This window comes from Rhagoletis pomonella, unplaced genomic scaffold (genome assembly GCF_013731165.1).
Source record: "Rhagoletis pomonella isolate Grant_MI unplaced genomic scaffold, Rhpom_1.0 Rhpom_scaffold_00994, whole genome shotgun sequence".
NCBI lineage: Eukaryota > Metazoa > Arthropoda > Insecta > Diptera > Tephritidae > Rhagoletis > Rhagoletis pomonella.
The window spans coordinates 19,222-34,543 of NW_023459548.1; the positions used below are offsets into that span (position 1 = coordinate 19,222).

Consider the following 15,322-nt stretch of genomic DNA (forward strand, 5'->3'; position numbering starts at 1 on the left):
AACGTTGGAAACTTTAAAAATTTTCGATAGTGGCCCACGACCATTCGATAGTGCAAAAAATTAGAACCATTCGATACCATCGATAGTTTCACAGCTCTACCGACCGCTTAGATGTGCCTGCTGCCACTCGGGAGGCCCCTGGTTCAATTTCTGGTCCCTGCAACATAAAACAAAGTTTTTAAAATAGCGGTCGACCCTAGGCAGACAATGGCAAACCTCCGAGTGTACTTCTGCCATAAAAAAGCTCCTTTGAAGGTGGATTAAAAGCATTTGATCCATAACAGAAACCACATAAATAACAGTTTCAAAGCTTGCACAAAGTTAACAAAAATTAATCAAACTATAAAAAATTTTTATCAAAATTTCAAACTTTTTATTCAGAATTTGTAAAAAATTTTCGAGTATTCATTTTTGTAGCCCATTTTATTTTAGTAAGTAAAGTGCTAGTTTCAAGTCGCTTCGTTGATGTTATAGAATTTTTTTGTGGATGGTGTGGCGGATTTTTATTCATATAAAAATAGATTTTGTTCATACGTTATTTAGAAGAAAATACTCAACCCTCAAATTTAAAAGAAAATCAACGGTAATTTGTAGAGACTTCAAACTTGAACTTTATTGTCCTAAAATTGAATGGGATACAAAACTGCATACTCGAAAATTTTCTAAAAATCCTGAATTAAAAATTTGAAATTTTGATGCAATTATTCTAACCCGCATCCATCGGCAATTTTTTGTAATACAAAGTACGTTCTGCATCAATGTGATACATATGGAAAAAGACCCTAGCACTCAATGAAATGCTAGGATTTTTTTTCAATTTTTATTAATGACCAATGTTTATTCATTTTCTGATAATAAGGTTAAAAATGCTTGAAAGATCAATGTATGTATACGCATTTGCCGCAAAAAAACCAATTCAAAACATTAACTAGATCGAACTATATTTTAAATTAAAATTATAAAAAAAAAAAATAAACATAAGTTGCAACCAATATCATTTTGAATTTTGCTACTATCTTATTGACTGCGAATGTTTTTGCGACTCATATTTCTTCCATCCATGGAACTCATTTCTGAATCATAAATTCCGGGGACTAAGTAAATGGAAAAAGCGTCTGAAAATGTTTTGGAGTACATTCTTCACATACTTGCGCTTTCGTCCCACACTTTGGTGAAAGTTGGTCACAAATAGAATCGGGAAACGAATGCAATATCATATTTTTCCATTTTTCGAGCGGGAACCTGACGGTGAACATTTTTGATTAATCTGCCAGTATATTTATACTATTATTAAGCTACTTTGTTTTATTACTGACTATAATTCACTATATATTTTAGCATTTTGGTGAAATAACCAAACACGATATGGACAAGGAAATACCACAACTTATTTTGTCTTATGCTACCCGGATAAATGCAGAGCAAGCTGTCATGCGTGGGAAACTTTTTAAAGATAAGCGTTTACAGGTAAATGCAAACATAGGTTGTAACTAATTAATTCTTTTATGATTTCATTTAATTTCAATTAATATCATTCGTATGTACTAATGGTACTTAAGATTAATAAACGAGTATTGTTAAAATACTATTGGGATTAGACAAGCTAAATTTCAATCTCATCTAACAGGTCAGGGTCAGTGTTGCCGCGAATTAATTTTAGTGGTAGCCTAATCCCTTTAAAAAAAAGGGCTAAAAAGAGTTAAAAAAAGGTGTTGTGGCTAAAAATGGTAGCTAAATTTTTTTTACTTACATATACATATATAAGTATACACGCAAACATTTTCAATAAGTAATGGTATAGGAAAACAATGAACTTTGAAAAAAAGCTAATATTTTATCCAACCAAAAACTTTTTTGTATAAAAGGGGAAATATACGACACCAGCTTGCTGGCTCCTTCAAGTGATTGTACCATCAGGCTCATAGCATGCTGGTACAATATTTATTTCTTTACAAATGAGGTCCAGGAAAGATCGAAATGATTAGAGCCGAAATTTCACAATTTTTCTACCATTTTTTTAAACATTGTTCTTTTTTTTTAATTCACAACTGCAACATCGTGAACTTAATCTTCCACAAACACGGCTTTGTCTCATATAGTGCAAGAAATTTCCACCAAAATACTTTTTTCTTAGAAAAATTAGCTAATTTCACCACTCACGACACCAGCATGCTGGTACAATCATAAAATTTTCAAATAATTTTCGAAGTCGCACCAGCATCACAGCCATTTAACAAATTAAGCATATATAAAAACGTAAGGAACATACAATACATATATGTATATATATCAGTCTTTCTTAGTTTAAAAATTCATCTCTTACATAAATGAAAAAAATTAGATCAAATTAAGCATATGGGTGTTTCCAGCGGAAGGTCCACCACGACAAAAAAAAAATAAAAGTTTTATATCTAACGTATTTACGGGCCGATTTGTCTACTTTTTAAAATATATACCGGCTATGTAAGAAGAATAATGTTTGCATAAATTGGTCTTCCTAGGTGGTGCCAAGGTCGAGATATTTCGAAAAACCGTATTTATGGTCCGATTTGGTTCGAATTTGGCGCATGTGGTTGAAACATAATAAATCATAGATTTCTAATAAATTGACCCTGAACTGGCGCTGAAGTCAAAATATAAAGTATATTCTACATAAAATACATGTTTTATTTGCGTTGAAAATTCATTTAAAAGCAATATTAACAAAAATATAACGATGGAAATTTATGTCACGTCACGCCACGCCACGTCACGTCACGTTTCACACTTGGGGTTGTAAAAGAGAATTGAAACAATTTGCATTAATTCAAAAAACTCTAAAAACAACTAGAATTGCTCCAAATCATATCAAAATAAGTTTCATCAAAATAGCCATCCACAATTCGCAGAGTTTTGCGATTTTGTAAGAAAAGAAAAAATCAACTTCCATTTTTTGTCACGTAACGAACCTCTGTTTAAATGCTTATATTTTAGGACCAAGCAGATCGATTGATTTAATTTTTCGGTTAAATATAGAGCTAATTACGTGCTATACAATGGCCCAAAAAAGTTAAAGAAAACAAATGGTATTCCTTTTTTGTATCACATTGAAATCGTACGACTGTCACGTGGGCCACCATGGGAATGCCCATATACAACTTTTTCATGCCAAGTATGAATCAATTCTCCAAAGGGCTAAAAAGGGCTAGGGGCAATTTTAAATTTATATGGCCAAAAAAAGTATGTGGTAGCTAAATCTAGCCACCAAAGGGCTAACACGGCAACACTGGTCTGGGTTCAGCTCTAACGGATATTACACTCCTCGTCATTTGAATAGCGCACCCTTTTAATCCTTAGTATTTACAGTTTTCCTTTTGTTTATTTAATATCTAATATATAAAAATCTCGTAACACGCTGTTGGTGGACGAACTCCTCCGAAACGGCTCTACCGATCCTTATGAAATTTTTTGTGTAGATATCTTTGGTAGGTATGAGAATCGGATGTAAAGTATATTTCATACCGCTAAGTTAAGGGGGCGTGGCACCTCCCATACAAATCGAATCTTTGGTACTGCATATCTCTGGAAGCGTTCATTGCAGATTACTGGAACATGGTATGGAGATATATAAAATCAATCGCATAGTTATGAGGAAAAATTGGGGCTATTGGGAAAAGGGGCGTGGCACCTCCTATACAAACCGACTATTGTTTCACACATATCTCTGGAAGTGTTCATGGTAGAATGCTGAAACTTCGTATGGAGATATATGAAATCAATCGCATACTCATGGAAAAAATTGACGTTTTTGGAAAAAGGGGTATGGCACCTCCCATACAAACCGAATTTTTCATTGTAGAGTACTGGGACGTGGTATGGAGATATGAAATCATTCGCGTACGCTTAGAGAAAATTGAGGCTATTTGAAAAAGAGGCGTGGCGCCTTTCAAACATAGGCTGACTTCCAAAATGTATCAATACAATATTTGGAAACTGTTATACTACGGTATTCAAACTGTTTGTAAATGCAGAGTTGCGACACATTGCAACCTTATATATTGCATATTTTAAATATTCAATTTAGCAATGAACAACTTTTCTGAATTTTCAATTTTTAAAACACCAATGGTAACCAAACACAAACGAAGCTTCAACTTTGTTTCTGATGCGCTGATTGCTCTAGCGATGCGTTTCGATAAGTTTTCGAATGCGTTTTGGAAAAATAGACATTGTCAACATTTTGTAGTTCGGCGTTATGGGACATTATACTTTGTACGTATGCAAACCAATAGACGTTTTGGAAGTCAGCCATACTGAAACTATTACGTACCTTTGTATGTGTATATAATTATTCTGTACGTGTGTTTGTGAGTGAATCGATTTTAACGAAATTGTTTTGTGTCTTTGAGGTGGTCTCTGGGTTGTTAGATTCACAGTTTGACCCGCCAGGTGGCGCTAGGGTCGTGTTGTTAATTAATCTTACTTATGGATCCGATATGGCTTATATTCGAAATATGTATTGGTATCGTAAAGAGAAATATTTTTGCAAAAAAAACCTTGCCCGCCAAGTGGCTCGGGAGCCGGAGTTACTAAAAATGGTATTTATGATCCAATTTGGAGATATGTATTGTTAAGGGCAGTACTATTACAAAAAAGAGCCGCCGGATGCCGCTGGAGTCGAGTTATATCAATTATATAAATAGGCAATCATGTTTCCTTTACACTCCTTTTGCGGCTAAACTATACCTCTAAGGTATAAACAATTATATATCATTAGAAAGGTATTTTGATGCTGATGTGCAGGCAATTTATCAAATTTCAAATTGGTTTAACATAAAGCGAAAAAATCAATTCAAAAGTGACACCAATACTAATGCCGTACATGTACATGGTTGGGGCGGAAATGCCTCCTAAATGTATGCTTTAATATTGATACTGAATTACAGAAACGTGCTAAGCAGCAGTTTAGGAATAAGATGTATGTATGTACATAAATAGACTAGAGACAAACAATGAAGAAGGTGAAGTTGAGTATGGAGAAGAAGAAAGGGATAAATACAGAAATTAACATATTAACATATTAAGATCAGGATAAAGGAAAAGATAAAGATGAAGAAGAAGATGAAGGCCAAGATGAGGAAGAAGATGAAGATGAAGATGAGGAAGAAGATGAAGATGAAGATGAAGATGATGAAGATGAAGACGAAGATGAAGATGAAGATAACTCACCTCACCTCCGCTTAAAAACTAACTCCACCTGAGCTCACCACACATTAGTTCACCACAGTCTACCACTACTTCACTCCCCACTTCTAAATGCACCACACCTTAGTTCACCACACCTCAACTCACCACACCTTAACCCCCACACCTAAATCCACCACACCTTAATTCATCATACCTCAACTTTCTCACCACACCTTAACTCCCTACACCTAAATTCACCACACCATAATTCACCACATCTCAGCTCACCGAAACTAAATTCACCACACCTAAACTCACCACACCTCTTAAGCCCACCACACCTGAATTCACAACAAAGTAACTCCCACAACCAATTCCTCCACACCCTGAAATATAAAATAATAGCGGCGCTCATATAAATTGATAAACTTCCGACAAACGAGATAAAATGATAATTAAATCAGTTTATCACTTTTGAGGAAGACCCCGAATATATTGCAATACAATGAGGTTTCCGTATGTTTTTTGGTTTTTGGTATCTTATCTTATATATAAATAGGCAATCATGTTTCCTTTACACCCCTTTTGCGGCTAAACTATACCTCTAAGATATAAACAATTAGAAAGGTATTTTGATGCTGATGTGCAGGCAATTTTTATACCCGAGCGCACTTGTGCACAAGGGTATATTAATTTTGTTTACATAACGGTTGTTTGTAACAGCCAAAACGAATCGAGATAGATATAGACAAATGTATACAAATGATCAGGATGAAAAAAGAAATCGATTAAGCCATGTCTGTCTGTCCGTCCGTCTGTCCCTGTACACGATAACTCGAGCAAAAATTGAGATATCTCAACGAAATTTGGTATGTAGGTTTCCCTTAAGCCAAGGTAGGTGGGCGAAATCGGACTTTAACCACGCCCACTTCCCATATAACGGTAATTTCCAGAAATACGAAAACTGCGATATTTTAGTAACTACTGAAGATAATTCACTCAAAATTGATGTTTACAAAAATTTTTAGACGAAAAATAAGAATATTATAAATTTTTGGAAAATGGGCGTAGCCACGCCCACTTATGGTTACATGTGTATATCTTGGTAACCGCTGCACCAATTTCTTCCAAACTTGGCACAGTTGTTGGCCTTCGCATAACATACCAAATGGCAAAATTTTTAAAATCGCTCAATAACCACGCCTACTTCCCATATAAGGGTAATTTTCAGAAATACGAAAACTGCGATATTTTAGTAACTACTGGAGATTATTCACTCAAAATTGATATTTATAATAAGTTTTAGACGAAAAATAAGAATATTATAAATTTTTGGAAAATGGGCGTAGCCACGCCCACTTATGGTTACATGTGTATATCTTGGTAACCGCTGCACCAATTTCTTCCAAACTTGGCACAGTTGTTGGCCTTGGTACAGCATAAAAAACCGCCAAAACTTTTTAAAATCGGACAATAACCACGCCCACATCCCATATAACGGTAATTTAGAGAAATACAAAATCTTCGATAAATCATTAAATATTGAAGCTAATTTATTCAACAATTCTTTACCAAGAAATACGTTTATGGTAAAATTTTGGAAAATGGGCGTGGCACCGCCCACTTATGATCACATATAAGTATATCGGTAACCGTTCTACCAATTTGTACCAAACTCGGTATGGTTATTGTACTTGCCACGTGTAAGCAAAACGTTGAAAATTATTGAAATCGGACTAAAATAACGGCCGATTCTCATATAACGGTAAATTTAAGAAATGCTTGAAACTTCAATATTTCGAAATTGAAGGACGCTAATTTACTCAAAATTGATACACCTCGGCTTACCATCTAGCGGAAGGTTTCGGAAGGGTGAAAAAACATATATTTAATACTTGCGCCGGGTATTTAATGTTCGGCTCCGCCCGAACTTAGACTTTCTTACTTGTTCGAATTTCAAATTGGTTTAACATAAAGCGAAAAAATCAATTCGAAGTGACACCAATACTAATACCGTACATGTACAAGGTTGGGGCGGAAATGCCTCCTCAATGTATGATTTAATATTGATACTTAATTAAAAAAATCTGCTAAGCAGCAGTTTAGGAATCAGATTTATGAAGATTAAGATTCATGCAACGAAGAAGGTAAAGTTGAATATGTAGAAGAAGAAAGGGCAGATTAGAATAAAAGTAAAGAAACCTAAATATAAAGACAAAGAGGAAGGAAAATTTAACTACCTAACCTAATAACAATAGTGGGGGTGAATACATAAATGAAGAAAAGAATGAAGATATAAATCAGGATAAAGGAAAAGATGAAGACGAAGGTGAATATGAAGATGAAGATGACGATGAAGATGAAGATGACGATGAAGATGAAGATAAAGATAAAGATAAAGATAAAGATAAAGATAAAGATAAAGATAAAGATAAAGATAAAGATAAAGATAAAGATAAAGATAAAGATAAAGATAAAGATAAAGATAAAGATAAAGATAAAGATAAAGATGAAGATGAAGATGAAGATGAAGATGAAGATGAAGATGAAGATGAAGATAAAGATAAAGATAAAGATAAAGATAAAGATAAAGATAAAGATGATGAAGATGAAGATGAAGATGAAGATGAAGATGAAGATGAAGATGAAGATGAAGATGAAGATGAAGATGAAGATGAAGATAAAGATAAAGATGAAGATGAAGATAAAGATAAAGATGAAGATGAAGATGAAGATGAAGATGAAGATGAAGATGAAGATAACTCATCTCACCTCCGCTTAAAAACTTACTCCTCCTGAGCTCACCACACATTAATTCACCACAATCTACCACTACTTAACTCCCCACTTCTAAATGCACCACACCTTAGTTCACCACACCTTAATTCATCACACCTCAACTTTCTCACCACACCTTTACTCACCACACCTTAACTCCCTACACCTAAATCCACTACACCTAAAATCACCACACCATAATTCACCACACCTCAGCTCACCGAAACTAAATTCACCACACCTAAACTCACCACACCTCTTAAGCCCACCACACCTGAATTCACAACAAAGTAACTCCCACACCCAATTCCACCACACCCTGAAATATAAAATAATAGCGGCGCTCATATAAATTGATAAACTTCCGATAAACGAGATAAAATGATAATTAAATCAGTTTATCACTTTTGATGAAGACCCCGAATATATTGCAATACAATGATGTTTCCGTATGTTTTATGGTTTTTGGTATCTCATCTTATATATAAATAGGCAATCATGTTTCCTTTACACCCCTTTTGCGGCTAAACTATACCTCTAAGGTATAAACAATTAGAAAGGTATTTTGATGCTGATGTGCAGGCAATTTTTCAAATTTCAAATTGGTTTAACATAACGCGAAAAAATCAATTCGAAGTGACACCAATACTAATACCGTACATGTACAAGGTTGGGGCGGAAATGCCTCCTCAATGTATGATTTAATATTGATACTTAATTAAAAAAATCTGCTAAGCAGCAGTTTAGGAATCAGATTTATGAAGATTAAGATTCATGCAAGGAAGAAGGTAAAGTTGAATATGTAGAAGAAGAAAGGGATAAAGGCAAAGATTAGAATAAAAGTAAAGAAACCTAAATATAAAGACAACGAGGAAGGAAAGGGTGAATACGTAAATGAAGAAAAGAATGAAGATATAAATCAGGATAAAGAAAAAGATGAAGACGAAGGTGAATATGAAGATGAAGATGAAGATGATGATGAAGATGATGAAGATGAAGATGATTCCGGTACGTTTAAATATTCTTTGAACGTTTTAAATTCAGCTTGCCTTTTCGCACTATGAGCGAAAAAATTAAAAACTGACTTTACCAACACTTCCGTTTCAAAAGGAATACATTTTGAAGTAGCCTTAGCGCAAAGGTTAATGGAATGGCAGGTACAGCCCAAATAGAAAAGGTTAGGGTTTAATGACTTCAGCTGTACCTGCACGCCTCGAAAATTACTTTTCATTACAGCGGCATTATCGGTGCCTAAGCCGATCAAGCTTTGGCCGGGAATTTGAAGGTTTGAGAAATACTTTTTTATTGTACCTGACATTGAGTCCGCCGTTGAGTCTTCTAGTTTAATCATCCCAAAAAACACGTATTTAATATTTGTTTCTTCTAAATATCGCGCAACTAAGACAAGACATTTATTAGACGAAATGTCTGTGCTTTCGTCTATTATAAGAGGAAACTGCTTATTTCTAAGGTTTTTTATATCTGGTTCTTAGTAAAAGTAGAAATAAGACTGACCAACGCTGCTGCTTTTTTCGCACAGCAACTAATTTTCTCGCCACCAGATACAGCAAATAAATTAGGTATTGTGTCCATTGTAGTAAAAGGTAAAACATTTGATACGTAGTACATTACCGTAGTCACTTCCCTTTGTAGATTTGCGTCCTTTTTGGCCTGCATTCTTATTTTCTTCTCCACGAGATCTGATAAACACGCATGATTTTTACTACCCTCCTCCTTTCGATCCAAATGATTTACGTTATTGCTAAGTTCTTTTTTTTTTGCATAATTTGCAGTATGCGATACGTTTTTCATTTTTCAACCATGGCCTTTTTTTCTTCCAAATAGCTTTGTTTTTTTTTTGGGTATTTTATTGCACTGTCTGGCGTTTTAATATTGTCGTCAATCTGAAAATATACATATGTATGTGCAATAGTAATTAAAAATGTGATTTTTATTGTATTTCTTACCTTGTAACCAAGATCGACCAAAAACCGCGCAAACAGCATAGCGTTGAATTATTTTTGGCGAAATGAATTTCCGCGAATTTTGCAAAGCGAATTTAATAAGGTTGTGTTAGCATATAAGTAAAAAATTACACTCACAAATTATACGCAGATATTCATATGGTATGAATTACAACAAACACATCATTTTGATGTAATGGCGAAAAATTCAGATTCGCCGCTAATACCACCTTATTAAATTCGCCTTGGAATTTTGAAGATACAACAAAAAGGATTTAAAAATTACAATCTTATAATTGCTTCATTTCTTCTCATATCCCTGTATGTAAACCAATCAATCTCCTGCTTTGGGAAATAAAAAGTGATGCCGCAAGGAATGTTAAAGAGTAAAAGATACAACTTCTGTTATACCCTGTTCTACAAAACCTTGGTGGTTGCCACAGAAGCTATTGAGCAAAAATTAAAGAAGTTACCATATTATTTTGTAATATTTTCTGAATGTAAAAAAGTAAAAAAATCGGAGCATATTTTAAGTCAAGCGGAGTAGGGAGTAGATTTAAAATTTAAAAATGAAATCGGAGTAAATCTACTCCGATCGGAGCAAAGTCCGGACGCTGGTGACGAATAATTCAAGCATGTTTGTATTTATCGCCGATGTCATCTTAAAAGTACTAAAATGGACTACGATAAAAATTAACTAATTGCGTGCAAAAAAAAAAATGCTCTCTAAAATTACATTTTTAGGCCCTTATTATGAGTTGCATTCGATTTTCGATCTTCGCTGGTTATCCTCTTTAGACAGTCGGAAGTTTTTAGTAAATCTGTAGACAAATTTCTTAAATATATTTTATGTCAAAATATATTTTAAAGACTACACTTAAACTCTCTTAAACATTTACTACTCCTGGTCAGTTCACTAAACTCTCATCCTCTGACGAATCGTTGAACCCCAGAACTTCGTTGTACTAATTTTTACCACGTTTTTATAAACTTGCTTTCTTTTTTATTTCATTTTAATTTGCACAAATTTACATAAATATGTATAAGCACACTATTTAGTTTGCTCGATTTGTAAACAAAGCTTCTCAGCGGTGAAAAATATACTATTGTGAACAACATAAACGAGCGAAGTTCACAATAGCGCTATTCTTCATCGAATGAGCGCCATAATACCAAATGAAAATTCGTTCGACCAGCACTTTCGACCACAGTCGAAGATCGAATGTAACTCATAATAGGGGCCTTAGAGTTTATCTATTAAAATGTATTAAAAGTTTTCACTGCTTTCAAAACTGAAATGCAAACCTGATTTGTGCGTACAAATGCCTTCGGCTAATATTCTAGTTAAGTGTGCGCATTAGTTTTTGGGAGTTAAATTGTTCGACCGAAATCGGGCAGCCTATCGGATGTAGTGTGCGCCTAGCGTCAGGATATGGACAGTCATGTGTTTTGAAAATCATAATTTTACCTTTGTATTATCCACTAGACTCCGACTAAATTTAGAACGAACATTCGAACATTTTTTACTGTGTTAAGGGCAGTTCAATTCGATTTGCGTCGAGTTTTATTTAATTTATGTTTAGTTAAACCCCTTTGAGCTTCGGTTATGTAAATATGCGAATGATATACTTTTGTTAGTTCAATACAATATTTTCCTATAACTAAACACCGAATAAGATAATTTAAACTACTTTTTTCTATTAAACAGATATCCTGGGCACCGGTCGTATCTTCAACGGCGGCTAATCCGGGAGCTTTTATTACTGATAAATCAGCTAATCAAGATGCAAAGTCGAATACTTTGGAACCTATCAAATTGGTCACATCACCCAACACTAGTGATAAACATATTAATGATTCGGAAATTACTGGGGAAACATTACCTGAACTCCGTCTTGAGGACGAAGAGGAAGATGAGGAGTCTGAGGATCGATCCTGGCGACGCTGATCGCGGAAAACCGCTGAGTCTATAGTTTGATGTTGCTTTAGTGTTTATATTAGTTAAAACAGTGTCATATGACGACCTCAGCATAACGGAAATAAGTAAATAGAAAATTTAGCACATGATAATTAATTTGAATCTGAATCATGGTTATAACCAATATAATTAAATTTCTCACATAAATTCCGATTTATTTAACGCATATCGCGGCGCGGCGTCGAATATTTGCGATATTATTCTTTACCTTTAATTATTTACAGAGATTCTGTATCTAGTTGTTTGCAAACACATATCCGCTTTGATACGAGGTATGTTAACAACAAGATTCGTTTAGTACTAAAATGATAAATAAAATTATAATCAAGTCAAAGGCATAAAAGCAAAAAGTCCATAAATGTATAAAAGAGTTTATGAATACCGCGGTTACCTATACGATTCATCTACAATATAACAAAATGTAATACATATTCAAGTTGTAGGTAGCGAGTCATATTCTTATATACATATAATTATACATATATTTACAGATTTGAGTATGCGATAGTGATAGGATTATAAAAGACCTGCAATTCTACTCAATTAAATTAATGCTATCCACCACTCACAGCCGTTGTATGAATTAACCTTTGTATTGTTACTAAATTCCTTGTAATTTACTATTTTTTCATGCAATTTGATTAGTTAAGAGTTTCATGTTGAATCAATCCTAAACAAGCAATCTTAAAGAACTTTACTGTAACAAATAAAAAGATGATGGCATCTTTTATATACATACATATTATTAATAAATAAATAAATAATGGTATAGCATTCGCTAATAGTTTCACAAACCTCTGCGTTTTTGTTATAATTCATACGATACAAATTCTATATATATGTAGTTAAAAAGACAATATCAAAAACCAAATTCCCCCGAAAATTTCTTTTTGTTGCTCTAGCAACCTTTTAGGATAGGAATGCCCAAAAAAGCACATATGTGTCGCGGGCGACTGCGCGGGCAAAGCTTTGCACAGCGGGGCTAGGCAAGCGCGGAGGAAAAAAGTTATCGGAAGGGGAAAACGAAGTCGGCAGAATAGTGAGATTGTATGTGTGATAGAGCCAGCGTTGCCGAAATCGTTCACTGAAACATCGTCAATTTGCCCCAAAAATCATCATTTCAGCCAAAAAAACGTCAAATACTTTTTATTGGCTGTATTTCTTTATTAATTCTGAACGTTTGGAATAAACTTTGTTGTTTACTTATTCTTGAGAACGTTCCTGATGATATGTTAACATATGTTTCAAACGCATTCTGTTTATTCTGGCTGTGAAATGGGATTATCTGGAATGTAGAAAAAAACGCAACCATTATATTTTTTTTTATCCGACTTCAAAAAAAGGAGGAGGTTATCAACTCGTCGAAGTATTGTTTTATGTATTTAACTGCATAACTTTAGACCACGCTAACCGATTTCTATGTTTAAAGGAAAGGTGGTACCTCAGAGGTGGTCCCATACTGATTTGGTTTAGATCCGATCATTGGATCATGAAGAAATTAACGGTACTCATAAATTTTTATATGAGAATTTGTTTTTTGCTTAAAAATTACTTGTTACCTTATAAAAAACTACATACAATAAATATGACTTAACACATTACCAAACAAAGGAAACCCACATTGCATATGGGTTAATAAAAGTTGATTTGTAAATGTTAACAACAACACCCAATTGAATGTGAAATAACACAAATTTGCTTTATTACATTTCTCGTTGAGCAATAACACCAACTTATAAACTTAACAATTGAGTAATAAAGCAAAATAAAGCACATATATAGGTAGTCACCCAGTTAAATTTGACAAAAAGTAGTACATGAGCAAGTTAAATGGACGGATTTGTAAGTATACAATTTTGAAAGTGCCCAGCACCGCGGCGGACCGAGTTCGCGCGCCACCCCGCGCCGCGTTCGACGTCGCGCTCGCGTCCCCCGCCCCCTCACCTCCTTTCGCAATTATGCACTGGGGGCATTATAACCGTTTACAAAAAATAATAATAATAAAATGACACTAGTTCACTTCTGAAACTGCTTTTTAATGTCCAAGTAATGGAAATAATTGCGTAAGGTGTTATTGCATGCACCCTACCCATGGTGGAATTATACCAGGTGAAGTAATATTAGAGTGAGAAGAAATATTTTGACACTGCCTTATTTGAAAACATGCCTATAAAATGTGACTATAACACCACGTTCAAATTGACGAGATAAACATGTTAAATGGGCTTGAACCAGTTAAGTCATTTAACTCGTTTGAAAACCAGTTCAGCGCAGAGTTGTATCAGAAAGCTGTCTGCTCCGGCTAATCAGAAAGACCCAAAAGCTTTCACTTAACACGCCCGCGTTCAAAAAATTTATATTCTCAAAAATATTAAAAATTAAAGACTATCAAAATTGTATGCATGTCTGCCCACCAAAAAAGAGGCCAAAGCGGTAATTAGTTATTTCCATCAGGTCTTATCGTACGCAGAGATAAATGGTGCATACGAACTAAACATTTTAAAGTCTCTAAGTAATCCGTATGCAATAATATCATAAAGCAGACATTCGCACAAAACAAATTGAAACACAACGAATTGACTTTGAATATTTTTTTTAATTTTTATTTGAAATCAAAAATCCGTCAAAATTAACTCCAAATGTTCAATGTGAACGATTGTGTTTTGCAAAAAGCTTTTTTTCATTTCACAAGTTAAATGAGGCCAAATTTGAACGTAATATAAGGCAGCCAAATGTCAGAAAATAAAGCGAGAAAGCTGTTTTATTATTCACCTGTTTATTCATCCCACCTGCTTGTATCGAGTATACGTTCAAATTTAGAAGTCTGAGAGTAGGTAAAATTTTACACACTTTTATTTATTTGGTGAAACCAGTGATGATAATGCAGAAGTTTTAACTGAAGATAAAACTCAAAACAATATTCTCTGTGTTATATGCTGCGAACAGGAACGGCAAATTTTGTTTGTTCTATGCCATGGCGGAATTATACCAGGTGATGTAATTAGAGCGAGAAAAAGATTTTGACACTGGCTTATTTGAAAAATTGCCTTTAAAAATTGACTATAAGGCAGCCGAATGACAGGAAATAAAGCGAGAAAGCTGTTTTATTACTTCACCTGTTTATTGCGCTATGGTTCCATGTAAACATTTTAAGGTTTTCCAGCAATGTTTTCAATATACTAAAAAGCATACGGTTTATTATTCATACAAAGGCGCTATGTCCAATTTTTTGAGCAGTTATTAAAGACGACTTATTTCCTATATTTTGTTAGACTTTTCATAAGTAAAAATATTTTGTGAATATTACTTTCTTCATATGAATTATATCACATTTTTTGTTTAAATATTTTTTTTTTTTGGAATAAACAATGTTCTTTTTCCCACTGCCAGTAAACTGTTTTTGTAACAAATAGTATAAATTCTTCTTCTTCTTCTT

General features: G+C 34.0%; 1 protein-coding gene across 1 annotated transcript; it reads left to right on the top strand.

The window, feature by feature from the left end:
* The first annotated feature begins 1,060 nt into the window (after window positions 1-1,060).
* Window positions 1,061-12,678, top strand: LOC118751785 (zinc finger protein swm-like). Its single transcript, XM_036486601.1, has 2 exons — window positions 1,061-1,467; window positions 11,617-12,678. Exons 1-2 carry the CDS (start codon window positions 1,366-1,368, stop codon window positions 11,854-11,856), a joined length of 342 nt encoding a protein of 113 aa, XP_036342494.1. The 5' UTR covers window positions 1,061-1,365; the 3' UTR covers window positions 11,857-12,678.
* Window positions 12,679-15,322: the final 2,644 nt, after the last annotated feature.